The sequence below is a fragment of the Seriola lalandi genome, unplaced genomic scaffold (assembly GCF_002814215.2).
Source record: "Seriola lalandi dorsalis isolate HSWRI2012SDOR001 ecotype SW California unplaced genomic scaffold, Sedor1 jcf7180002053835, whole genome shotgun sequence".
Lineage (NCBI taxonomy): Eukaryota > Metazoa > Chordata > Actinopteri > Carangiformes > Carangidae > Seriola > Seriola lalandi.
The window spans coordinates 1,471-28,477 of record NW_019524388.1 but is presented as its reverse complement, the minus strand read 5'-3'; the positions used below and the strand labels follow the sequence as shown (position 1 = coordinate 28,477).

The window sequence follows — 27,007 nt, the reverse complement described above, 5'->3', positions numbered from 1 at the left end:
CTCAGGCTCTTGGCATGTGCTACCATTTTACACTATACTGATGAGTATAGTGTAAACTCACTCACCCACCAGCCTGCCTCCTGTCACCCACGTTCCCCCACACTCCACACATTCTGCGTCTCCTCATCTTTCCTCTTGCTCAGCTCCCCTAATTTTTTAATTAGGTTTTGCTTCATATAATCTTCATTTTTCCAGCTCAGTGAATCAGTGAATAATTTTCTGAGAACAGACTGACATGTTGAGTCCCTGAGCTCTGTGGTGCCATATTGTCCGGTCACAGTCATAACAGGCTCATACATATGCAAGCATGTGCGCACTTACAAAGTTGACCTTCTGTTATTTATAAAACACCTCAAGTACCAATGTAGTGACACACCTCGAGAAATAAATGAAACCTCTTATATCAAAAACCTACAATGCACTTTTGAAAATGTTCACCGGGCTTTCCAGGAGCTTTAGAAAAGTTTCTAATATTAAAACTCAAATGCTTCTCAAGTCAACAACCCCGTGTAGTCAGATGTGCATTACTAACACAGATGTTTCATCCACTCTCCTTGGAATCCTGAATTGCAAACTGTGACTGAAAAGCACTGTAGTAGCACTGGAGGAAAACCATAACAACTAAACTCTGTATTTGTATGTTACCATGTCCTTTTGATTCAGCTAATCCTGGACAGAGGTACACTTTCATAACAGTCTCATTAGTTATTCATTCATTTTGCTAACTGTTATTCACGGCACTTTAACGTGCAGACATCAGCTTTGTGTTAGAGGAGATGAATATCAAAACAGCGGCATCCCCCAATCCATAAACACGTGGATATACCTCATGTATAGTGCACTCGAGGTTGTAGGTAGCCATTGCCACACACTGGCTCCCCTATTGCAGACAAAGGAAGAAATCACTCATACCCACAAACTATTTTTGGCTTCTCTATTGTGGTGGGAAGTACTATCATAGTCAGGTATGCATGCGTGTCCATCATGCTGTCCCCTGTCTCAGTACAGAACAATGTTTCAGAGTGCAGATTTGTAAGATGCTGCAGGGAGTATTTGAGTAACGTTTATAACATTAACAAATTAAAGTCGGTGTCCTGGGTTAATTTTCTCAGATTGAATGACCTGTTCAGGGATCATTTCACTTTGATGATTGGTTGTAGTTTAGGATACTGTAATATTGGTAAATGGGAACAAAGATACCTTGGTCATGCAGACAGTTAACAGATACAAACTTTGAAACAGAAATCAGAAATTGGTGGCTACTTTTTGTTTGAAATTAAAGGGAGATGTGCTGTATGTTATACAATCTTTTCCAACTATGGGGGTAGCAATAATATCCATTAAACCATGTTTTTAATTAAAAGAGATATTGCATATTAGCATACATGTTTTTATTTAAAAGTATAACTCTATTATGTAGTTCCTCTCAGACAAGTCATCTCACACTCACCTAACAGGCTCCACAGTGACTGGTCTCTATGAAAGATTCTCTATGAAAACAGACATGATCTTTTAAGATTAGATTTGCTTCAATTATTGTTGTATGAGGGATGTGTGCAGTGCGTGAGTTTGCATACGGAGACATTGATACTTACCCACATCCTTTATTGGGCTGCTGCCACAAGAGAAAAGTCTGCATTATCCGAGACGTCGCAGACCGTGTGTTGAAACGTGATATTAACAATAAATATCACATTAAAAAGCTTCCATTGAAATGGCTTGGAATGAGAAATATAACACATGGTGAGCAAAACAAAGTTTGTTCAGAGCAGACAGTCCCGCTCAGACCGCAGGTTTAATGTGTGCTTCATTTCAGTTTATAATATCACTGTAGCAGACATTCTTGATAGACAAACATATTTTTAAATATTCTGGATCTCAAAGGGCTTAAGATGTCTGACAAAGTTTGAGAGACGTGATTGAAGCTGCGGAGTCCAGTCGAACATTTTCCCGGATGAGATGAATCAGACAGCTTTTTCACACTGTTATCAGTTTGCTTTTTCCCTCTGTCTCTATCTACCTACGGAGAGATACAGAGAGTCAGTGAGAATCTCAGAGAAACTATCCTGATCTTCAAGGCCCTGCGTGGTGCTGGGAGGAGAGAGAGAGAGACAGACAGAGAGAGAGAGAGAGAGAGAGAGGTCTGGGCCAAACTTTCCCTCGCTCTGACTGTCAGAGATAACACTTCACAGCAGCAGCTTAGTTAAATAAGAAGAGGCTGGGAGGAAGGAAGGGAGAGAGAGAGAAGCGATAAAGACAGTGAATGAGGGAGAATTGCTTAGACTAAGATTCACAGACTGACTTTGCGTTTTTTACTGCCCTCTAAAGAATAAAGAGCGTGAGTGATTAACTTTCCCATCAGCCCCTGGTCAATAACACTGCTTTCTGTGGACTTCTTGGTTGTCCAATTGGAAGAATCTGGGGCCTATTTCTCATTTCCGTCCAATTCCATTTCATCTAACTTCTTCCCCCATCTCCCTTATTCCCATTTTACTTCCTCTGTGCTTTGGACCATGCCCATTTAGCCCTCCACTGAACTCCAAATCGAGTCACCAGAATGCTTTTTGTTTCTTTGGTGTACCCGATGTGTGTGTGTCTGTTCTGCAGTCAACTGGAGAGTGTACATGTCGGCTTATAGGGATGTAGAAAGTATCAGGGCTTATTAGAAACATGCTGAAAAAAGGCAAGGGTAACTGACACGGTAGATTTTGCTCATGAAAAGTCCTCACACACAATCATGAGCACATTAGTGGACTCTATCCGTTGTTGTTTTTTCTGTTTTAGAGGAAAGATTATTCACAAAAGTCTAAATCTGTATAACAACAAACATGACCTACTTACTTACTTCACGTCAGTCTCAGAAACTTTGCCTGTTAGCGTACTTCCATCAGCTCTCTGTCTCAACAACTTATGGTTAGGTAATTGCTACAAAGGCTGCACAGTGGAGAGTTTTCTGTTTCCATTAAATCTACTGAGTCATAAAGTTACTTTCAGGTAAAAGTCATTGTTTGTCTCTGGGAAAAGAAGCTGGAAAAAATTCTTATAAGCTGAAATTTCCGTTTCTACATAGGACATTAAGTGACCCACTGACTCCATGTCTTCTACAGCAGGCCGTTCTCACAGCAGACATTTTGACTTGTTATAGTAGAAAACACACAAGTGCTACTAATAATGGCTCTGCTCAAATATCTCAGTGAGCCATGACAGAGTGACAGTGAGGCAGCATGAATACCAGGACCCTGAAACTGAATCAGCTAAATGTAATTCAGCTTTCATTCATTTGTGTTTTTTAAACCTGCGATTTTCCTGCTCTGAAATGTCAAAATATCTTCTATTGTAACCAATTTGTTTTAGCCCATTTACTACAAACCATATATTGTATACATCATCAGAAAAATTACACCCCTAGTACAACCTAACAACATGACATAACAAAACTGTGCAGTTGTATACACCTGTTTCACCTTTCACCCATGATTGATTCCTAAGGCTCATATTTACTGTCTTCATATTGTGAGGGAAAACTCCTCCCCATAAAGAAAGAAATTCTGAACCAAGAGGTGAATCAGGTGAAGTGAAATCCTTTTAATATCTTTTTTTTATGTGCATAGAGGATATAATTACACACAACACATGTTCAAGTGACATCCCACTCTAATACACAGATCATCTCTCCTTTATACACCGAACACCACCCTTTTGGCAGAGAGACAGGAATAAAACAACACCAAACAGAGACCCCTTTTTGAGAATACTCGTCCCCGTTTCCTAAGAACTGATGGTCAATGCTTTTACAGTTGTTTTGCTTCATCAATCTTTCTTCCTTCTCAGCTTTTTGTCCTTATCACTTCCTACATCACTTCTCCCCAACATTTCTCCCTCTCACTGTCTCTCTTTTTCTCTTTCTCCTTCTGCACGACTCTCTCATAGCGTTCTCCAGTGTGTCTGGGTGTGTGTTTTCCCTCTGGTCCCCAGGATCATCTCACACCCCATCTGGCCTCTTGCATGTACTCTTCCCCTCTCATCAAGTATTCACTTGGCTGCTGGTAATATACCCATCACATGTGCCTCAGTCTCCCTTTCTCTTTCTCTTTCACTTTCCTCCTCTCACACACACATACACACACAAAAATATATTAACACTTCTCAGAATGTGTTGAACGTGTGATTCTCTCCATCATATCATTTTCGCTACTCTGCAGAAGTGCATTTTATTTTTTGGAGCTGCTTAGCTTGCAGTCTTGCAGTATAAATAGTACACAATAGATGGGGAGCTACAGTAGTTCCTCATCCTGCCTCCGGTCCTCCCAGGCAGGCAGTCTAGCCAAGCGAGTGTGCATTCTTAATGCTCCCCTGGCCTCGATGAGAGAGATGATTGGTAGAATTAATTGTGGCTAGAGGGCCGAATGGGAATAAGTGAGGAAAAAAAAAGGCGAGATGGAGGGGGGTGTGTGGTCTGGCTGGTTTTAGTGTTGTGTTTCCTCCCTTAAAGCATGGGACTGGTGGATGTTGAAGTTGTTTTTATGCTCTCTCTCTCTGTTCGACTCTGTAGATTAATATTAGCCCAGAGTTAAGTCAATCCTATTCTCTTTTATAGCTCAGTTTGTCTTTCTCTTTGTTTGTGATTTACACCTGTGTGCTTGCAGGGAACAGATAAGAGAAGCTAATACAGTGACAATCATAATGTAATGGCCTCCTCAGCTCCCCAGACAGTAATACTATCAGAACATAGTTTATATCCTACACTGAGGTGTCATTAAATGGGATAAATGGAGCATAAAAATAGGGACATACAATTTGTGTGTGTTTGCTAGGGGGGGAGGGGCTGTTTGTTTTTGGAGACTGTGAAGAGATTGATGCTGTGTCCTCACCTTCTCTCCTGGCTCCGCTGTAATGACAGATGATATCTGAGCTGCTAGCACAGAGGAAACCATTGCTCCCTCTTCTCAGCACCTTCACACCTTCCTTGTCTCTCCTAACTTAACCCTGACAGATTTTCAGCATGAAACAGGTGATATAATAAAAGTGAACCATAAATAAATAAATAGAAAGCCAAATTGAAAGCTCAACCAACAAAGTCTTTACTTGCAAAAGACCTAAAGCACTTCTGAGTTGTGAAGGACGTGATACAGAGCGACATTTATGTGTTTGTGTTGGTTGTTGTCCTTTTTGAATCCTTCTCACCGTCAGCAAGTTAGAGGGTCTCCATGAAGGATTTATGTGCTGGTTTTATGGGGTCGCGTCATAGAACGGCTGTATGGGAATATAAGAAGTTGGGGGTGGGGTGTGTGTGTGTGTGTGTGGAGGGTTAGAGAAGTAGGGTTCAGGGGAAGCTCTCTCATCATTTATTTATACAATCTACAGAAGAAGGGGTTAGTTGAGAGAGGGGGGCTGACTTCTACAAGCCGCCCCGGGAATACTGCAGGACAAGAGTTATTTTTCTAGCTACCAGCACAATTCTTTGTCTGAGAAAATGAAGCCTGTGAATGAACATATATTACTGCATGGAGCGACGCATCTCTATCATGTTGTACCAAAGTTTTTATCTTAAACACAAAATCCCTTGAAATCCATGATGCACCTGAATCTCTTGCTGATTTGGATTCTGCTGTTGGTGCTGAATTAACTGAAGACAATTTTTCTTGAGTAAAAATACAAGTTCTGGTTCTCAAGATCTAAAATGTGATTGCTTTGCTTAATATTATATAACTATAAACTGAATAAATATGAAATACCCTTAGTTCTTATTTTGGACTCAATGGACACAAGTGATTTTTAATTATTTACTACTGGTCATTTTTTTATTAATTGTTTTATTAGTTGGTCTAAAAGTGTGTGTGTGTGTGTGTGTGTGTGTGTGTGTGTGTGTGTGTGTGTGTTACTGTGTGTGTGTTACTGTGTGTGTGTTACTGTGTGTGTGTGTGTGTTACTGTGTGTGTGTGTTGTTCTTTTTACTTGATAAATGAGAAATCAAATAATTGATTTATCCACTAGTTTGGGGGGTGAGAAAACATGATGTTGACTTTACTGCTGCTGGCATTTACTCAATTTATGGTTGTGATTTACAGTAGTTGAATGTCTCTAAATCTAATCAAACCGCATATTGATTTTTTTTCTTTATTGATTAGCTTTAGACAAATTAGATCCTTGATAGTAGTTGCAGTTGTATGCAAAGGTTTGGGCACCCCTTGGACATTCCATAACATTTGCATTTATACTTTTGAAATGAAAAGAAGTAAATGCAGCCCCTGCAGACAAACATTAAAAAGATCAGCAGTTCTTCACATGCACACACCCTCTATCTATGCAATGTTTCCTGTACCTCTGGCTGCTATACACAACCCCAAAGCGTGCTTAACAGTTACCAAGTTGTTCTTTTCATCAAGTGCTGCTCCATTTTTCTCCAAACACACCTTTGGTGATTTTGGAGCTCAATTTTAACTTAATTTTAACTTTCCACCGCACTCCAAAATGACTCTGGCTTATCCAGATGCTGCTTCATATACATGTTGACCTAAGTGATGAGGTCGCAGGTAAGGCTCCTCCTCCTGATGACCCTTCCCTGTCTGTGCATCGACGCTAAACAGTGGAACAGTGCACCACCAGTCCTGTGTCAACTAAACTCTCCTGCAGCTCCTCTGAGGTCATACAGAGCTACAGAACAAAATGAGAACCCTTCAGCTGCTGTAGACTCTCAGCCCTGGTTGGTCGGATACAGAAAGATATTGGTTACTGTCAAAATGTCCTCACACGTACTAAATAGGTCCATGTAGTTATTTGAAAGCTAAGGGTAACAGTGACATTTGAAGTGTCAGTTCTAAAGTACTGTCCGAAGCACACAGTTTAAATACACACACACACACACACACACACACAGAGAGAGAGAGAGAGTAAGCAGAGGCATATATCACCATAGCCCTACAGGGACAGAACCATTATTCCCTACTGAAGTGCTCCATCATCATCTCTTGGCCGCACATACACACACACACACACACACACACACACACACACACACACACACACACACACACCATGAAACAAATGCCAGAGCATCTATGACTGCAGGAGACCTTTTAACATGGCTAGAGGAATGGGTAGGAGGGTCTTGCCTGTGCTCTGGTGTCTGTAATTAGCACGGAAAAAGATCCTACCGGAGTTGCACCAGGTTTGCATGTATATTCTTATGGAACAACACTTTCTTGATTTAGGAGAATACTAAAGATTTTCTGTTCTGTCACTCTGTTTAAGTTCTCATTTCCCACGATGTCCAAACTTTTCTCTACCTTCGAATCCCTTTGGTGAACACTGCTGGACCCTGTGAAGCCATCTCTGTTATCATCTACCGCGACAAGTGATAATGAGAACCCATACTGTGAGGCTGAAAGAAAAGCTGTCCGATTTACAGGAACACTGGCACCATAGATTAAATTAAAGATACACTACATGCCACGTTTCTTGCCTGACTACAGGCTACAGTTTTTATTTTCATAATTAGATTTCATTGCATCTATGCTGTTGTTCAGCTCATTTTAGGAGGCAGATAAAGAGTTGAGACAATGTAATTATGAGATGCTAATGACGCTCATTTGTGCTAATGCTGGATGATGGTACAGTGTTGGCAGTTTGAGGCGAGATAGATGACAGAATTGTTTCAGCAGCTGTAGAGATTTTTGCAAAACCCCGCTGTGACAACTGGCTCTTCCTTTGTTCTTACACTTCACATGCCTCATGCACATAAGTGTATGAACAAAAGCAGATGTGTGTGCATTGATTGATATGTGGAAATACACATACACACCTACACTGGTGTGTTCAGCAGTGCACCAGCTCAGTGGGAAACAAAGAGGCGGGGGTGCAGGGGCCATTTCATAACCCCTCTTCTACCTGCAAACTGCCCTCACATCTACACTATCATCCAACACAACTCCACCCCCACCAACACACTCAATCTGTTAGTCAGTATCCAGGTGGGAGAAATTTCTCGAAATAAATATTCATCAAAGATATCCTTGCAAATGTAATGTAGTGATTGACAATTAAATCGGAAAACCACACGAACTCAGAAATGTAACCTCGCAAATTGCAGGTAATGTTGTTGACATTTTCCTGCTTCTGCTTGGGATCAAATGGCACCTGGCATTTCCAGAAAAGAAATGATAAAAATGTATTTCTTTTACCTGATTAAATTACGTCAGGTGGTTAATTTCAACAGTAGGGCCGCAGCTATTGAATGACAGTTATTTTCATGATCAATTTTTAATGCTAAGTGACCATTATCATTAATGATAATGATAATGATTTATTTTAAACGTAATGTTTGGTGCATAGGAAACATACTGTAGATGTTAAATCAGCCACAGTTCACTAACTGTGTCTTGGTATTTCCCTCCTGCAATTCTGTGTGTCTATCCTTTAGTGCTCTTTCTTACAAAGTGTTCATTAGCAGCGTAACCTTTTACTTTGAGTTACAATGCAACTCAGTGTGCTGCTCCGGTCTAACTGAAGGAGCGTATTGGACCATTAGTCATTCTGTCATGACACACTAACTAGCCAGGTGCTCAGTCATTCAGCCGACCTGCTATCCAGTCGATTGGCCAGTTCAAGCATGCATCCCTCCATACAGACAGTCGTCCATCCATGCAGCCAGCCAGTCGGCCCGTCAGCTGGAAGGTGCTGAGGCGGCTGAGCTCTGCATGGTTGTAAGGCTGAAGGAGTTGTGACTGCAGCTGAACTGCGCAATGGGGCAGAAGTGCGAAGCAGATTGGAGACCATCTGCTTCCTTCTCTGTTTCTCTCTCTTCTTTGTTTGTCTACATTTCACTTCTTTTAGTAGATGAATCTTTTCATCCTCCTCCATGTCTTTTTTCTTCCTACTTAGTTGCTTTTCCATCTCCCTCATTCATGATTTTGTTCTTTTCATGCCTTTTCCTACCGTAATTGGTTCATACTGGACTAATCCCAGCAGTTTACCTGTTTTTTTTTCCTTTATATGTCGCGTATACATCATTTTCTTTTTTTCTGTTTTGTAGTTTGTACATTTTCTCAGTCCAAACCACTGAATCTGTACCCCATCTACTACAACAGCTGTTTCCTTGTCCTCTGTCTCTCCTGGCTTTCACTTCTTTACTCCAGATAAAGTCACCGTTGCTCTAAAGTGGACGTTTTCTCTTATTTGCAAACTACATGTTTATTCGTAAAGCAATGTTAGCTGTATACGGGCCAATTTTTCAGCTTTTGTCATTACTGTAATGATCTTGTTTTGGATGTTTAGTGAGCACTCCTTTGATATACGCAGAGTTTTACCAACATGCATCAGTTCTCATACATCTCCTGTGGGAAATTTCTCATGCTCCACAGGATTTGTCCTTTAGAGGTATACTTTAGGCTGTACAGTATTTTCACTGTTTAATTAACCTTTAATTGATTAATAGATGAGGATGCAGTTTCTCATTTATTTTCCTTGTAAAGCTGTTGGACTCTGTCAAACATATTTTCACCTTTTCATCAGAGGTTTACACACCCCTGCTGCAAATGTAGCTTTATACATGTGTGTTTCTGTGGTTGTGTGTGAATAGAGCTGTGATATTGGCAGGCTGCTGCCTAAGGCATCTCTTTCTTATGACTGTGTTGAATAGAATGCCTCTCCATCTACAAGTTTGTAGCCAGGGTTCACTTTATATAATAGCTAATGTGGTATCACCATTGGATCTGACACCATATGACAGTTATCCTGAAGAAACCCACATCTCTCTTGATGCTACTTGGAATGAATCTTCATTTGACATTTAGGTTCTAGTGACGCTGCAGGTCTTAATGTTAAAATGTCAAATATTGATGTAATTAATATGAAAGGTACACGCTCTAGATGAATCACTATATGATATTTGATAAATGTGTCTGATCTCGCAGGGAACTGTTACACCTGGTTGTTATTATCGTCACATTGTTTTGCCTTGGTGTTTTCGAAGGTAATTTTAAGATGCATGACAAGCAATCAGGTTTAGAGCATATTACATATGTGTGACCATAACAAAGGAGATTCATCATGTTTGTGTGTGTGTGTGTGTGTGTGTGTGTGTTTGTGTGTGTGTGTGTGTGTGTGTGTGTGTGTGTGTGTGTGGATGTGTATGTGTATGCAAAGTATTTAGGCCTCATCAGTGCTCCACATTTCACTTTCTGTCAGGTGTCAGGTAGCTTGCTTTGAATCAGGCAGAGGATTATTTGAGACAGAGCATCAATGCTGATTGAATTGGCTGGTCCTGAATAAGACATTCAGGGTTTTGTCAGACAGAAGAGAGACGAGAGGAAGCTGTTGATCTAATTGTAACTCTGAATGGATGTCTGTTCGCCGTGGTACAGAAAAACCCTACAGGAACACACCTACAGGAATAAGTTTTTGGCAGAGTTGGTTAGGACAACTATTACATGATGAGAACATAGACACCTAAATAAACAACTATATATCGTCTTAGCTCAATCTAGTAATTGCTTACACTGTGTTAACGATAATAGGCAACATCATTCACAGTTATGAAATTTGCTTTTGTATTTATCAATTAAGTTGTTAGCTTTTATCCTATGCTTATAGATTTGAACACTTTGATACTGCTATATAAGTTAGTCTTTCACTTACATGCAAATACTTTTTTCATTCAACTACCAACTTAATTACTAAGATCGTGTAACTGTTATTTGAACTGTTTAACAGTAAGTTTCCTTCATTATTGAAAATTAAGACTCTGCACTAAGCTGCAGTAAATCTACTCAGATTCCATGTTTCTTTGACAGTAAACTAACATTTTAAGAAGACTTGTAACCAAAAATCTGATAGCAGCAGGAGAACAGGAACATCCAGGACCAGGATCCATCCTTTAGAGAAAGCTTTGACATGGCTTCATCGATCAGCGCTTCCCATCACAATATAAACCATGCTTTGGCATTATTTATCAGCTACCGAATGTGTGAGCAATGTGTAACGTAATGAAAGGGAATCGCAGGAAAGAGCAAAATAATCAAAAAAGTCTTAAGTGGGAGGAGCAAGAATATAAATGCTTTACATATTTACACATAGTATATAGTAGTACCTACAGGTATACTTGTTTCCGGAGGCAAACAGATAATTACAATTTCTGTCTGTTTTCTTTTTTTGTCCAGTCACAGATGAAGACACAGTGAAGAGATACTACGCCAAGTTTGAGGAGCGGTTTTTCCAGACCTGTGAGAAGGAGCTCCTGAAAATCAACACATTCTATTCAGGTATTTATTGATTCCAATTAAACCTGAGGAGGTGATTGATGCAGACGATATCAAATCACAGTCAACTGAGAAATTCAGTTTCAGATGAAATAACTGAAACAGCTTGCAGTGTGATTATAAGAAGAGCTGTTGTATTGACTGTGCTAATCAATTATCTGTAACAACAATGAGTCAATATCAGCATAATCTAATAACTGTTATGGGGTATGATTGATGAGACTGCAGATTTTCTTCATTTGCAAGTACACTCTGGGCCTCAATTCAGTTACTTATTTCTGCCTTGTAACAATTTTGCATGAGCTGTATAATAATACATTGTATAGACCACTGATTAAAAGACTATGACAGGTTGTTGCACAATATTTTGTGCACAGTTTATTTTCTCTTTGCTGAGTTTAAGAGAGATGTGTTACCTTTTTCAGTGCCAAATGACATTGCGTCTAACCTTGGTCATTTGATTGAAGCAGCCAGTGGTTAGTCATGTTTAGGGGAGCAGGCCTGCCTGTGTGTATTTCAGGGAGCGAGGGAGTATGTGTGCCATGTAACATGAGATGGAAGCCATAATATATTCTCGTATTCTGCTACCACAAGGTTGCCTTCTGGTCTTGAACTCCAGCTGGAGGGGGAATTTGGGTATCTAAAGACAGAGAGTGCCTCCTCTAGAGGCTGTTTGTGGGACTGCAGGCTCTTGAGGTCAACAGAGGGCCAAGGCTGACTGGCAAGATTGTTCTAGCTCATAATGATGGCATATTACTGGCAGATGAATAACTACAGCAGTAGAGAAACATGGCATAAATCATTGCAGGCCTTGTTAGCAGGAGGTTGATTTACTGAAGGACTGAGGAAACTTTGAACCTCTTGAGTTTTTTTTTTTCCAACAGTCTTGATTACTGACATATGCCAGAAGATTAAAGTTCGCTTCAAAGGCCATGTCTTATTAAGTAGTCCTTCATTATCCTGATCCATAATGTACTGCACATAGCGACAATGTACTTATTTGCATAGGACATATCAGTGTGTGCAGATTAAGGTGTGATTGCAATTTTTTTGCAATATTGATATGTAAATAACTGTGATAGTTTGGGGCCTTTTGGATCAACTCATGTTATTTTCTGTCAATATGAATAAAGTATAAATAAAAGAACAAAAAGACAACAGAACAAAATCATGTAGTCGATATTTCTAATATATTCAATGCTACATGTGATGTATGATGTTGACAGCACAGTCACATCACATCAGTATTACAGTGAGTGAGTCATTGCCTCCTCATCAGATGGGAGGTGTGAGGTTTGTTAAATGTTGTGCATCAAAACATTAGTGTCTGCTTCCTGCACTGAGGCGTCTTGTTTATCCTCCACACACAGGAGGCTGAAACAAGAAATTACAGAATTCTGTCCAACAGGCAGCTCTATCTGAGTGTGTGTGTGTGTGTGTGGTTTGAAAAAGCCAGTTATGAGAAGGCGCAAGTGGAGAGATGGAGATAAATTGTGTGCTGACTTTACATAAGACACTTGGTTCCACATAGCTTTTTCCATCCATATCTCTCTGAAAGGGGTCCTTGACCTCTCAAAACCATTCTGCCGTGCTGTACTGAAATCCAGCCTGTTGGACAACACTTCCATCATCATGGGTTAAACACACACCAAAAAGAGATTATTTTGCAGCCCGCTAGTTCAACACAATATCCTTTCATCTTCTCTGTTTCTGAAAGCTGAGGAAGAACAACGGGCTCTTTAAAGTTCTCCATTAAAACTACACCAACCACCAACACCTGTCTCTTTCAGGTTCATTAACCCCACACAGATGAACTGTTCAGCCATGTCCTCTGCTGTTAAGTGCCACTGCACTCCCAGATTCTCAGATTTAATCTAAACCTACTGTGACAGGCAGTCAGGGTCTTGACTTTCTCACGCCTCCTGCTGCTGTTGTCAGGTCTTAATCCCTGCATTGTTATGACAGACAGTATGAGTCCAGTAGGATAACAGTGATATTTAGATGTCAAAGTAGAGCCATGGCATTTCTGTGAGGCAGGTAGTGTGATATCTGGAAATATGTGTGTGGGTGTGTGTTCAAGCAACAAAGTGTGCAGGTCCCCAGGGGAGCCCTCCACATCACCACTGCTGGTTTTCTCAGTTAAAGAGGAGCAACAGCTACTGGAGCCTCAGTTCCCCAGACTGTCAGGCAGGCAGGCAGGCAGGTAGCTTCAAACCAAGGCAGATCTGGTTTGCTATCAGACTGCTGTCACATACAGTACTGCAAGGAAATATCAGCGTGCCTAATCTCCAGGTCTGTTTTTTTATTGGTTTCTACTCCAGCTGAAAGAACTTGTAGGAGCAGACATGATTTGCAGGTTTCATAAAACAAGAAGTAACCACACAATTATACTAAATGAGAATAAGTAGTGTGACTCTTTTGAATTAACCATTAAATACACATTCTTTACCAAAGGAGAACGCAATGGGGAAAGAAAAGATGTGGGCTTCATTAGTGAGTGACTGAACCTGGAATGACTTCTGATTGGTTAAAAAAAAAAAGGAAGAGTAGTGGGAGAATGAGGGCTAATCTCTGTCAGAAAAGAAGTGCAGGAGAAGTTAATGAAATGCAGGTTACTGCTCAGGCCCTGTGTGATTCCCTCCCCTTCTCTCTCTGTCTCTCGCTGTGGGTATATTAACCTATGTCTGACCCAGATAATGGTTCCTCACTGTGCAGCATTTACATGTTGCTCAGCCTAATAGTCTCCGTGTTTCTGCTTCCAGACACTGGGAGAGGAGGGGAGAGGAGTGTATACATTTTTTTTTTTTGCTGCCACCTTCTCTGCAGCTCGTTACAGAAACCTGTCCTCTACCAAGATCATTGATGTCAAATTGAAGAGTTAACATTTCTTTCCAGCTGTTTGTCAGACAAGAGCCAAAGTGAAGGGTCTTCTTTCCTCCTTCCCTCAGGCATAATGGTTAGACTACCAAAACACAAAGGAACTGTTCGTTTACCAGCATTAACCCTGCTTATTAATGCAGTTTATTTTAATCTTGTTCTCTTAATCACTCTTGTTATCAATTGTTATCGTTACCAACAATACATGAATTAGCTGGGTCAGACTACAAAGGTCATTTAGAACTCCAGTGGTTAAAGGAAGAAGGCTTCAGTTGGACAGCTCCGAAGTGTGTTTATGTGCAATATCAAAATGTTTGATTATGTTGCAGAATGCAAAATGCTTCCCTCAAAAACCTAAAACCTCTCATCTCGCCCTCTGTAGAAAAGCTTGCTGAAGCCCAGAGACGTTTTGCCACGCTGCAGAATGAGCTGCAGTCTTCGCTGGATGCTCAGCGCGAGAGCAACGCACCGCCCGGCCTGCGCAAACGCAAGACGATGTTCCACCTGTCGCAGGAGGAGCGCTGCAAACACCACAACATCAAGGACCTGAAGCTAGCCTTCAGCGAGTTCTACCTCAGCCTCATCCTGCTCCAGAACTACCAGGTTTCAGCGCACACCCAAACACATGCACGCGCGCGCACGCACACACACACACACACACAAACACACACAAATAATTTCATTTCAATTAGAGAGAAGACTTTCCTAAAAGAAATGCTCAGTTAATGTATCAAGGAAGGAAGGAAGCAGTCTTGAGAGTAATAATCACAATGTTCATAGACATGTATTGTGTTGCACTTAATGTCTCCTTCAGCAGTTTATTTTGAACAAGTCTTCCTGTCTGGTATGGATATGTGACGGTTGTTTTCTTGTTGGTGTCCACAGAATCTGAACTTCACTGGTTTCCGTAAAATCCTGAAGAAACATGACAAGATCCTGGATACTCCTCGCGGGGCCGACTGGCGTGTGGCTCACGTGGAGGTGGCACCTTTCTACACCTGCAAGAAGATCACACAGCTCATTTCTGAGACAGAGGTGCGTGCTCTGTCTCACACACACATACAAACACACATAAAACCATACCACTGAAAGTAATTGGGTGATGTCTGTGTGTCCAGACCCTCGTCACCACAGAGCTGGAGGGAGGAGATCGTCAGAGGGCCATGAAGAGGTTGAGAGTTCCTCCACTGGGGGCAGCTCAGGTCAGAATCCTGCTCACACTGGTTACCTCTAAGTGATATCTCTTAGTGAGCCTCTCAAGATTAATCCTAACCTCTCAAGCAAAGTAATGTCTCCAGACACAGAGGATATCAGTTGATCAGATCAGTTATATCAACCCTTTTTTTCCTCCTCAGTTTGTGCTTTTATAAATTTATTTTCAAAGGAGGCAAACTAAAATGAAATAACAAAAAATCGCCAAAATGACAATAAATGTGTGTCCAAGTATGAAAGTGTTTTTATATATATATATATATATATATATATATATATATATATATATATTATATATATATATATATATATATATATATATATATATATTATTATCACATAAGACATTTCCCAAATCCCCACAATATTAAATTACCTGTGAACAAATTTGGCATCTGTGCCTGAGAAAATACCAGCAAGTATAATCTTTTCATTTCTCTTACTCTAATCATGCTTTTTGTTGGTGGTGAACACAGGTTAAAAACAAAATGTGAGAAGCTTGTCATGAGAGGTATAGAGACAGGAAGGAAGATGGGAAGAGACAAAGTGAGAGAAACCGTGAGAGCCTTCAGTATTGATTTTATAAGTGCCTTTCCATCGTTGAACAGACAGGATATCTTTCAGGCTAGTGGCACTTTACCCCCCTATGTTATATCTACCGTTATTACTGCATTAATTACTGTCATGTCTGACTTGAGTTGTGCTATGTGACTATTGATCTCTTTATTTCCCCTGCAGACAAGTGTATTATAAATATATTCAAGCAGATGAAAGGAGCCAACACAGCTTATTAAAGAGATACAGTGTATAGGTTATTGTCCCATGAAGTTTTATTTTATCTGAAGTTGGAAAATGACTGGATTCTATATACATGTACAGTGTGTTTGAACTTGTTAATATATACAGTTTTCAGGTGTCTGTATTAATGTTTTTCTGTGTTCGTCCTCACCTTGCTCAGCCTGCTTTGGCGTGGACAACCTTTCGCGTGGGTCTTTACTGCGGCTTCTTTATCATTCTTGCCATCTCCTTTGTTCTCACTGGTAAGTCACATGACCATTTGAATTCATGCATTTTTCATATCCTTTTGAGTCCTGCGCATTTGTAATGTCAAAGATAACTGGTAGATTGTTTACGATTAATAGGGAGCATGTCTGGCAGACTTTCATTGTTGTTTTCCCTCAGATTTGTCATCAAGCAGACGGTCAAAGCGTTCTCAGTTTATATTCAAAAAGAGAAACTCCACTGTGGTTTTGTCAGGTGCTGTGTTCATTCGCTACGAGAACGTGTGGCCTCTTGTGCGGATCTATCGGGGCGGTTTCCTGTTGATCCAGTTCCTCTTCCTGTTGGGCATTAACACTTATGGATGGAGACAGGCTGGAGTCAACCATGTTCTCATCTTTGAGATCAATCCCCGCAACAACCTCTCACACCAACACCTGTTTGAGGTTAGAATGAAGAAAGAAATGGAAACAATTATTTCTGTTGCTGAATGAGACCCCTGAGTCCTCAGAAAAATTACCCCATTCTCTGTAATGAAGAAAACCAACTTTGTTTTTAGATTGATAATTATGCATTTTTAAGATATGAAATTAGAATGAATGAGATTGTTAAATCATTAGGGTAATCCAAATTCAAGAAATACATTTCATTCAGCAGAAACAATACATGCCTAATGTTTTATTTATACAAACAAAACACAAAGTAATTTAGACTGCATTATTCAGATTACTTTGTTAATTGGGATTATGTGTCAAAAGAGCTTTCTTGTAATGCCAGTATGTTCTGTTTCCCCTCTCTGTGCTACAGATTGCTGGTTTCCTGGGTGTGTTGTGGTGTCTCAGCATCCTCTCCTGTCTCTACTCAGACTACACCCACCTCCCTATGCAGATCAACCCTCTCATCCTTTATGGCTTCATGGTGCTTTTCCTCATCAACCCGTTTAAGACCTGCTACTACAAATCACGCTTCTGGCTCCTCAAGCTGCTGGTCAGTCTGCTCATTTATTAGTCAGTCTGAAAGAATTGCGATGATGCCATTTGAACTTTGGTTTCCATTAATCATACACATTAAGAGCATCTGAAACCATTCATGGATACACACAGGCTAATGCTGACACCTCTGAGCCAGCAGTAAATAATGCTTTAGATGGACTGTTTTAACAAGGATTGGGGATTGAATATGGTATTAGCACAGAGCACCGAGTGTAGGAGTGAGATTAAATAGGAAATTTGTAATTATTTGTATTAAAGACAAAATGATCCGCATATACACAAAACCAAAAGTTTACCCCAACTTTAACAAGACAGAAATATGTTTATTTATTATCTTTTTGCAAAATATCCTTCAATCTGCCCTATGAATATGCTGAGTCTAGATAGGCTAGATAAAGTGAAACTGTAGTTACCTTAAGTTTAAGGGACTTTAGTTATATTTGTTTTGACTTTTCTGCCCATTATCTATGGGACAATCCACCTTGTGAGGTCTTTTTCCTCATGCTGGTTCCAAGGCTCATTTTTATTTTGGCATTATGAGCCTAAAGAAACGCCGAACAAGCGATGCTGAAAGAGAACAATTAAATATGACTTTGTATGAGCTATTAGCCTTTTTATAGCCCTGTATTTTGCTGTCATATTATACTGTTGGCACAGGAGGGGGTTGTGCGCACGTGTCTCTCAGAAGGAATGCATGTACGATTCAGATAGTTCAGATATCTATCTTGTCTCATGTGTACAAAACCCTCCTATGTTACTCTGTTCTTTGTCTAAGCAGTGCTACCAGCCTGCAGGATAGAGGGGTGTGTGTGTGTGTGTGTGTTGTGTGTGTGTGTGTGTGTGCGTGTGTGCGTGTGTGTGTGTGTGTGCAGTGAGACAGAGGGCAGGGGGGTTGAGGGATAATAGAATGCAGCCTCGTCTCAGGGGGGTTGGAGGCTGTGACTTTGCAATCATTACAGGCGTAGATCTATCAGTATGCTGATGCCCTGAACTCCTCTATCCCTCCTCCTCTTCTCCTCACACTTCAGCCCTCCCTCCTACGCTGTCTCTCCCCCAGCAGCAGCAACAGACCCCCACCTCATATTTCTGTCCTTTCCTTCACAGCTCCCCATAGTCCTCATCAACACTCCCTCATCCCTCCTTCAATCAGCCTTAGTCTGGAATAGTCCTGCACAATCATAACAACCTACACAGCAATGAGCTGATTTTTATGATTGCCATACACAAAGCTATGTGGAATAAGTAATAAGTGGTTAAGGACATTTCAGGAGAAATTGTAGTTTTATTGGAGCAAACAATCTCGTTTTCTTTCAAGCAGTGCTATAAAATGTATCCATGCCAACTGTGCTAATTTCCTCTGACAATTAACACCAGACAGAGGACAAAAATGTAATTATAGGACAAACTGCAGAGCTAGCACCTGGATCACTAGTGTTTGCTCAAGAAATGAAAACCAAATCACATGACTGCAGTAGGCTTAGCCTTGAGACGTCCACAGAGCGGATATAGGTGAGATGGCCACTCGATCAATACAGGCTTTGATTGACAGGTTAAGAGAAATATGTAATGAACTGATGTGTGTAAAAAAAAAGGAAGATCATTACTCTTTGGCATTTGCAGTGGAGAGAAAGTTTTGCGGCCGAGAGTGTAGACGGAGGGAGGCATAGAGTCGCTCCTGAATGTCACATGTGGCCTGGGGGCTAAATGGAAAGAGTTGAGCAGTGTTGTATCATTTTACAAAGCGTGGTCAATAACTGAGCTCCTGCCAAAAGTCATATCCTAAATAACATGCCCATAGAAGCCAGCATGTGCCACAAAACACTGCCAGGTCGTTTTATGTGCTTGTGTTGTTACACCAGTGAGCGGTGACACACAAATAAACAAATACATGCACACGGACACAAAGCGTGACTCATTAGGGTGTCCTGTGGTGTGCTGATAAGGTAGTCTAGAGGCTTTATCCCTTTGTGTGTCACTGATCATTAATAGAGGTTGTTCCCTGCTTTGCACTTCTCTACTGAAGTACTGCGACAATTACACACTAATTAATAGTTGATTAATTCAGTCTCAATGTTGAAAGCATATACACACTATCAGAATTTACTGTAACATCTGAAGTAAATGTTGTAGCGGAGAGGTCAGCCAAGGTGTTTTCAAAAATGCACCAAACATTTTTCAGATGCTTTTATACACTCCTCTCAATTTTATTGAGTTTTCAAATTTATGCTCAGTGAGATTAGAGTGAATATTATTACAAAATTAAGTCTTAACTCAAACCAGCCAATTGCCTGCCTTTGCATTCCCTTTTTTCACCTTCCTGCTTTCCTCTCTTTTTTCTGTTTCCAGTTCCGTGTGTTCACGGCGCCGTTTCACCGTGTGGAGTTTGCAGACTTCTGGCTGGCTGATCAGCTCAACTCTCTGGTGGTTGTTTTAATGGACCTGGAGTATCTCATCTGCTTCTACATTTTTGAGTTGCAGTGGAGCAACAGCAAAGGCCTACTGCCCAACCTTAAAAGTGAGATATTAAATCCATGGTCAGAATCTCATTAATTTTGAACTTTATTTCCTCTGCACCTCTGTCTGTTGTTTCCCTCTGTCCCTGTTACAAATCATCAACTGAAAATACACTGTTGTTTAAAATCTAAAAGTAATGAACCTTGGATTTCTAAGTATAGTACCTCATCATGCATTAACAATATAATGTAACCACAATAGTGCCGACATTTTTACTTTTTTTAAACACAAAAACATAAGGTGTAGATGTTAGCTTCGAAGGGTCAAAAAGAAGAGCTGAATTCTTTCTAGACTTATTATCTGCAACATTTGTAGTCTTGAATAAATACTGTTTCATTTTTTTCTTTACTGGAAAATTGTTCTCTCTTGTATCTACATACATACACAAACAACAACTTTATGCAAGTTCACACCTGTTCTCAGGGGTTTGTTGAAATGAAAAATGTAGAAGCATTTCAGGAAAATTTACCAACTGAGAGAGATATAGACAGATGATGCATGTGGAAAGTGGTAACATGGAAAACATATAGTAAATTGTGACACTTAACCACAAAAAAAAAAAAAAAAAAGATGAAAAATCCTCAAATGCAAATATTACAGAGGGGACAGATGGTATTGTAGGAGCCAAAATGTGTATTTAGTCTGTATTGTTACATTAAATATTCCAGAACAACAATTAGTGCTGGTCAGTACCTTTTGTTGTAATAAACAGTATAAAACGCATCTGGACGGCAGAATAGACTTGTATGAACGTGTCACAGTTAAGAGCTCACTTAGCCTCTCAGAGACCTTCTTTTATTGACAGTAGTCTTTACGGGTATAGACACTAGATATTTGAATATAAACCTCAAATTTGTTTTTATGTTTGATGGTAATCATATTATTTATTCTTCACCCACATCACATCATAATATGGAGATTAAGACTCACATCTTTCGGTCGTAAACATGACTAAAGACTAAGTTGACAGTGTGCCAGACAGTTTCCTGATATGTGACATGAACAAGGTTTTAATTGCTGTCCATCGACTCCACCAACAGTGACACCTCGGCTTCTATGCAACCAATTAATATGGAGTTAATGGAAGGGAAATGTTTGGCCACACAGAGGTCGCCATGTGACTCTCATAATGATGAGCTTTTCTGAGAGGAGAGCATTATCGGTGGATAACAGGGAGAGAAAGGGAACAAGTGCATGAGATTATAACATTGTCTTTACTTTTCCTTCCTATCCCAGGCGCTGATGACTTCATGTGCCACAGCTACTCTTACGGTCTGCGTGCCATCATCCAATGCCTGCCCGCCTGGTTCCGCTTCATCCAATGCCTGAGGCGTTACCGTGACACCAAGAGGGCCTTCCCTCACCTGGTGAATGCTGGGAAATATTCTACCACCTTCTTTGTCGTCACCTTCGCCGCACTCTACGCCACACACAGAGGTAGGACACAGACACATGAACATATCTATGCTGAGATATCTATTTTATGTGTCATGTTCACCCTAGGAAGGAGGTTTTATGTGAGCTGAGTAGCCATGGTAAGACATTTTTCGTCAGTTTCAATGCTGTGAGATTTGAATCACAGAGGAATCTAGATCAGACAGAAATAAGCCTGTCTGAAGCTGAAAATCTGCAAACTAAAGCAACAGTATCTGTGTGTTGCAGGGTTACAGGAGCATGTCAACAACACACAGACCTTTGAGCTGTTGTATTAAGTCATGTGTTTGCTCAGAAAGTAGAGGTGACCTTGAGAGCAAATGCTAGAGCTTGGCCTTGGTTTCCTTGCCAGTGCATAGAGCTTTATAATGGAAATGGAAATGGGAAATGTTTGTCAAACACTGGCATGGATAAAGAAGGTTCTGCTCTCAAAATATGGCATTCAATCTGAGCACAGGAGGAGAGGAGAAGTAGCAAAATAAGAAAATAGAGAGAAAGAGAAAGAAATGTTCCCATTTGAGATCTATCAGAAACAAGTGTGAAAGAAGAAAAAGGGGGGGATAAGAGAGTGGTTACCATTAAAAGTCAAGTCACTCTCCCTCTGACAGCTTCCCAATTAGCCTGCAATTACTCTGATTCAGAAGCTATATCACAAAGGACTTCATGTTCAAAGAAACAGCACCCAGGCAATAAAAACATCCCTTCAGCATTCAGCCTTTATGTCTCAGTTCTCTGTCTCAGATATTTGTCCACACAACTCCTTTCAAAGCAGTTTTTTCAGCTGCTCAGATGCCAGTTTATATATTTATTTTCCCAGCAAAATGCCAGCTATGAAACCGCTAAATGTTATTTCCCAGCTTGACTTTATTCTTTTCCAATATAAATTCAAATCAATACACTTGCCTTCTAAGCTGGCCGCCAGTGATCTGATATTGAATGAACCCAGAAGACACACAGACAGACACACAGACAGACAGACCTGTCTTTTCTTCCACAGCTCTGGAGGAAAGGCGTCCATTAAACCATATCCTCCTTCTTCCTCTGGTCTGAAGCCCGTAGACCCGTAGACTAATGGCCTCTCTTCATGTGTTATTCTGTATGAAGTTGTCTTTCATCCCGTATGATAATGGAGACCGAGATCGCTCACTGGTTAAGTGAAGGATGAGGGTGGGAGGACAGACACTAGCACACACACTAACACACACACATACGCATGGGGATTGTGGATGGGTGGTTGAGGAAATTGCCTGTTGCAGAGATATTTGAATTATATCCTGGAGAAATTATTGTTCTGGTAAATTTTAAAGCCTTTGATGAATGAATACGGGCACTGATGTCAGAATATCCTACATCCAACTATAGATGGATATATATACAGTATGTATATATATGTGTATATATGTATACATAGATATGAAAATCGTGCAGAAACACCCTCCGAGGCAATAAAAGTACAAAGTACAGGTATGAAAAAAGCCTTTACCCCTGACACTTGCTCTAGTCTCAAGTATACACAGGACAGATGACGCCAAGTTTGCCTGCATTTCCCAGCATCTGCCATAGAAGACAGCCGGCTGGTGTCGTGTTCACACCACTGGGTCCAGCTGTAAAAGGTGGCTGGATTGTCAATCAGTAACTGGCAGAGCTCCCAGTGTCTGTATGTGGATGTGTCACCTTCATTGCTAACCCGATCACAGCCCTCAGGGCTACTGTGTGACCTCATCGCCTCTCCACCTCATTTGTTCCTGGAACAGCCCACATTTAGCTCCGGGAAAGCAAAATACTTAAACCATAAATGCAACAAATGAATCATGGGCTTACTTTTGGAGGACTGAGTAGTATTCAGTGTCTAGCACTTCCATTTGCAGATCTAAATCTGTTGAATTAGGAGCCACTGCCTCCTCTTGGCATATATAGGTCAAACTGCGATGCAGTTTGGGAAAAGGAAGTCCCAAACTTTTTTTCAGCTGCATTGTGTCGACCTAGGATTTGAGGTCGAATCATTTTTGATGTGGTGCAGCAAATGTAATAGATTTCTCCCCTCAGAGAAACATTCAGTTCAGTGCTATGAAAAACTGATTGGACACTGTTATGAAACTAATCTCAGCAGATTCTCACAGGCCTGTAACCAGAGAGATGAAGTAGAATTTCCTGGTTTAGGCAGAATTCCCAAACCCAATAAGATACAGTGCAACAATGAAGCAGAATCTTTACTCAGGATCAATACGGGCTCTACTTTATGTACAGTGGCTTGAGACTTATTGCAGTTTTAGATGCAGGGGAGTTACAGTCCTAATGCTGATTTAAGCCCCTGGGATTTATCTCATGTACAAGCAAAGGCAGGGGAACAGGATGTTGCAAGAATAAAGCACACATCTGACAGACAGAGAAAAATTAGTTGGAGGGGAAAATAACAAAACACACAGGGTAAATTACAAAGTGAGAGATCACGAATGAGGAAAACCGCAGAGGCGCGTTTGTCAAGTCATTGCACAAATGGTTACAAAGACACCCCCCCATCTGTGGCATCAACAGCAAAATCTCCAGCTGCAATAGCCCTGACCAAAGAGGAATTTGCCCTGCTGGTCTCTGTGAGAGGCTGACTGTGGTGCCAAGGGGTGGACATGAATCGAGTCAAGCTGCAGTGAAGGATCAGTAAATTTAGTACTGGTAAGTAAAAATGAATGGTTAGATGGAGAGAGAGTAACACATATAATGGAGAGGAGAGGAGAGGGAGAGGGAGAAGGAGAAATGTGTAATTACCAGCCCGGGGCTGAACACATGTCTGCCGGACTCTGCTGGAATAAAGATGAGTCTAGAGCTGACAGCTTTTATAACTTCATTTCATGTACTGACCCCTCATTCATTATCAGGAGAGAAATTGCAACACACACAGACACACACATACTGACACACCCTCAGTCAAACACACACGTTAACCAATGAAGATAAAAGAGTCTGCTCTTAGTCAAATCTCTCTCTCTGCCTGCTTGAACTCTTATTCACCCCTGCTAAGGCCAAACCGACTCCTGCCATAGCAGATATGTTCACATCAGGAGTAAGGCACAGGCTGAACTAACCATCTGATGAAGGTGTATCCTCTGTGCATGTGAACAATATCTCTGGACATTATTAGCATGTTACTGTTGTAGTTGGTCACAGTGGAGTTTTAAATACTTTATATACGGGTCAGTAGTTCAGTCCAGTGGTTTCCAAACTAAGTAGTTCTTGTACACAAATTTAGCTCTGCTGGTAACAACTCATAGACAGAGGTCCCCAGTTAGACACTGCTTTTCTGTGAGGGGTCACAAGCCAAAAAGGTTTGTAACAATACACTATGACAGCACATCATATTTTTTGTAATGGAAAATCTTAAGGTGAAAAGCAACTAGTAACTTCAGTTTGTAGGTATATGTAATGGAGTAAAAAAATAAATTATTCCTCTCCAAGGGCATAGGTTTTCAACATTGGTACGGACACAACAACCCAACCACCCCTCCAAAACAAAGAGATTGGGTTTTTAATGCTGTCAACCAAATGGTTTATTAACATATAGGATCTGAATTTACATTCAGGAATGCCCACATGCAAATGTAATATATATATATATACATGTGTTGAATTTCCATATATGAAATATATGTACATATGAAGTAAAATCATATATGTATTTAAAGTATAGCTTATATATGACATATATATACATATATAAATATATATATATATATATATATATATATATAATTACATATGAAACCTGTTAGAAATTGGAACAACAACAACTATTAACATACATGTATAGCTAATAGAAATATGTATTTTAGTTTCTTCTGTTTATATTATAAACAAATGTTACATAAATATATATCGATCCCAAAGCATGTCAGTATATGCTCATGTTACATATCTAAGTATTAAGGATATAAATGTATGTTTAAATTTAATAAGAAAATCCTATACAAAAATATAAATTAATATGCATGTTGTTTTAATAAAGTTGCATTGTACTATGAGAATTTCATATATGTTATGAACTTATACATACTTATATATATTAAAATCATGAAAGCTTCATAGTATAGTAAGGCATAAAAAGTCATAAAAACAATTTTTTTTTTTTTTAAAAAAGGCATTTTTATGACTTTTTATGCCTTACTATACTATGATATTTTTATGCCTTACTATACAATGACTATGACTTTTTATGCCTTACTATACTATGAAGTTTTTATGCCTTACTATACTATGACTTTTTATGACTTTTCATGCCTTACTATACTAAGATGTTTTTATGATTTTTTTTATGCCTTACTATACTATGACATTTTTATGACTTTTCATGCCTTACTATACTAAGATGTTTTTATAATTTTTTATGCCTTACTATACTATGATGTTTTTATGACTTTTTATGCCTTACTATACTATGAAGTTTTTATGATTTTTTATGCACTACTATATTATGATGTTTTTATGATTTTTTATGCTTTACAATACTATGGCTTTTTTATGATGTTTTTATGACTTTTTATGCCTTAATATACTATGATGTTTTTATGACTTTTTATGCCTTGCAATATGATGTTTACTTTTTATGCCTTACTATACTATGACATTTTTATGACTTTTTATGCCTTACTATACTATGATGTTTTTATGATTTTTTTATTCTTTACAATACTATGGCTTTTTATGACTTTTTATGCCTTAATATACTATGATGTTTTTATGACTTTTTATGCCTTACTATACAATGACATTTTTATGACTTTTTATGCTTCATTTTACTATGATGTTTTTATGACTTTTTATGCCCTACTATACTATGAAGTTTTTATGCCTTACTATACTATGACTTTTTATGCCTTACTATACTATGATGTTTTAAAAAAAAAAAAAAAAAAAAAATTTTTTATGATTTTCTATGCCTTGCTATACTATGACATTTTTATGATTTTTTATGCCTTGCTATACTATGATGTTTTTATGACTTTTTATGCCTTGCAAAAGTATGACTTTTTATGCCTTACTATACTATGACATTTTTATGATTTTTTATGCCTTACTATACTATGATGTTTTTATGACCTTTTATGCCTTACTATACTATGACTTTTAATGCCTTGCTATACTATGACTTTTTTATGATTTTTTGACTTTTTTTGCCTTACAATACTATGACTTTTTAATGTTTTTTTTAATGACTTTTTGTGCCTTGCAATACTATGACTTTTTATGCCTTACTATACTATGACATTTTTATGACTTTTTATGCCTTACTATACTATGACTTTTTATACCTTACTATACTATGATGTTTTTATGACCTTTTATGGCTTACTATACTACGATGTTTTTATGATTTTTTTATGCTTTACAATACTATGGCTTTTTATGACTTTTTATGCCTTAATATACTATGATGTTTTTATGACTTTTTATGCCTTACTATACTATGACTTTTTATGCCTTACTATACTATGATTTTTTATGCTTTACTATACTATGGCTTTTTATGACTTTTTATGCCTTACTATACTATGACGTTTTTATGACTTTTTATGCCTTACTATACTATGACTTTTTATGCCTTACTATACTATGACGTTTTTATGACTTTTTATGCTTTGCTATAGTATGACTTTTTATGCCTTACTATACTATGATGTTTTTATGACTTTTTATGCTTTGCAAAAGTATGACTTTTTATGCCTTACTATACTA

General features: G+C 39.3%; 1 protein-coding gene across 1 annotated transcript in view; it reads left to right on the top strand.

The window, feature by feature from the left end:
- xpr1a (xenotropic and polytropic retrovirus receptor 1a) overlaps window positions 1–21,770 on the top strand; it is a 60,537-nt gene extending 38,767 nt beyond the window's left edge. Inside the window, exons 4-13 of the mRNA XM_023401947.2 lie at window positions 11,157–11,258; window positions 14,515–14,735; window positions 15,018–15,167; window positions 15,251–15,334; window positions 16,303–16,384; window positions 16,602–16,789; window positions 17,151–17,330; window positions 19,682–19,850; window positions 21,086–21,286; window positions 21,512–21,770. Coding sequence (XP_023257715.1) covers window positions 11,157–11,258; window positions 14,515–14,735; window positions 15,018–15,167; window positions 15,251–15,334; window positions 16,303–16,384; window positions 16,602–16,789; window positions 17,151–17,330; window positions 19,682–19,850; window positions 21,086–21,286; window positions 21,512–21,561 — 1,427 coding nt within the window. The 3' untranslated portion in view covers window positions 21,562–21,770. The remainder of the gene's footprint in view (window positions 1–11,156; window positions 11,259–14,514; window positions 14,736–15,017; window positions 15,168–15,250; window positions 15,335–16,302; window positions 16,385–16,601; window positions 16,790–17,150; window positions 17,331–19,681; window positions 19,851–21,085; window positions 21,287–21,511) is intronic.
- The last annotated feature ends 5,237 nt before the right edge of the window (window positions 21,771–27,007 follow it).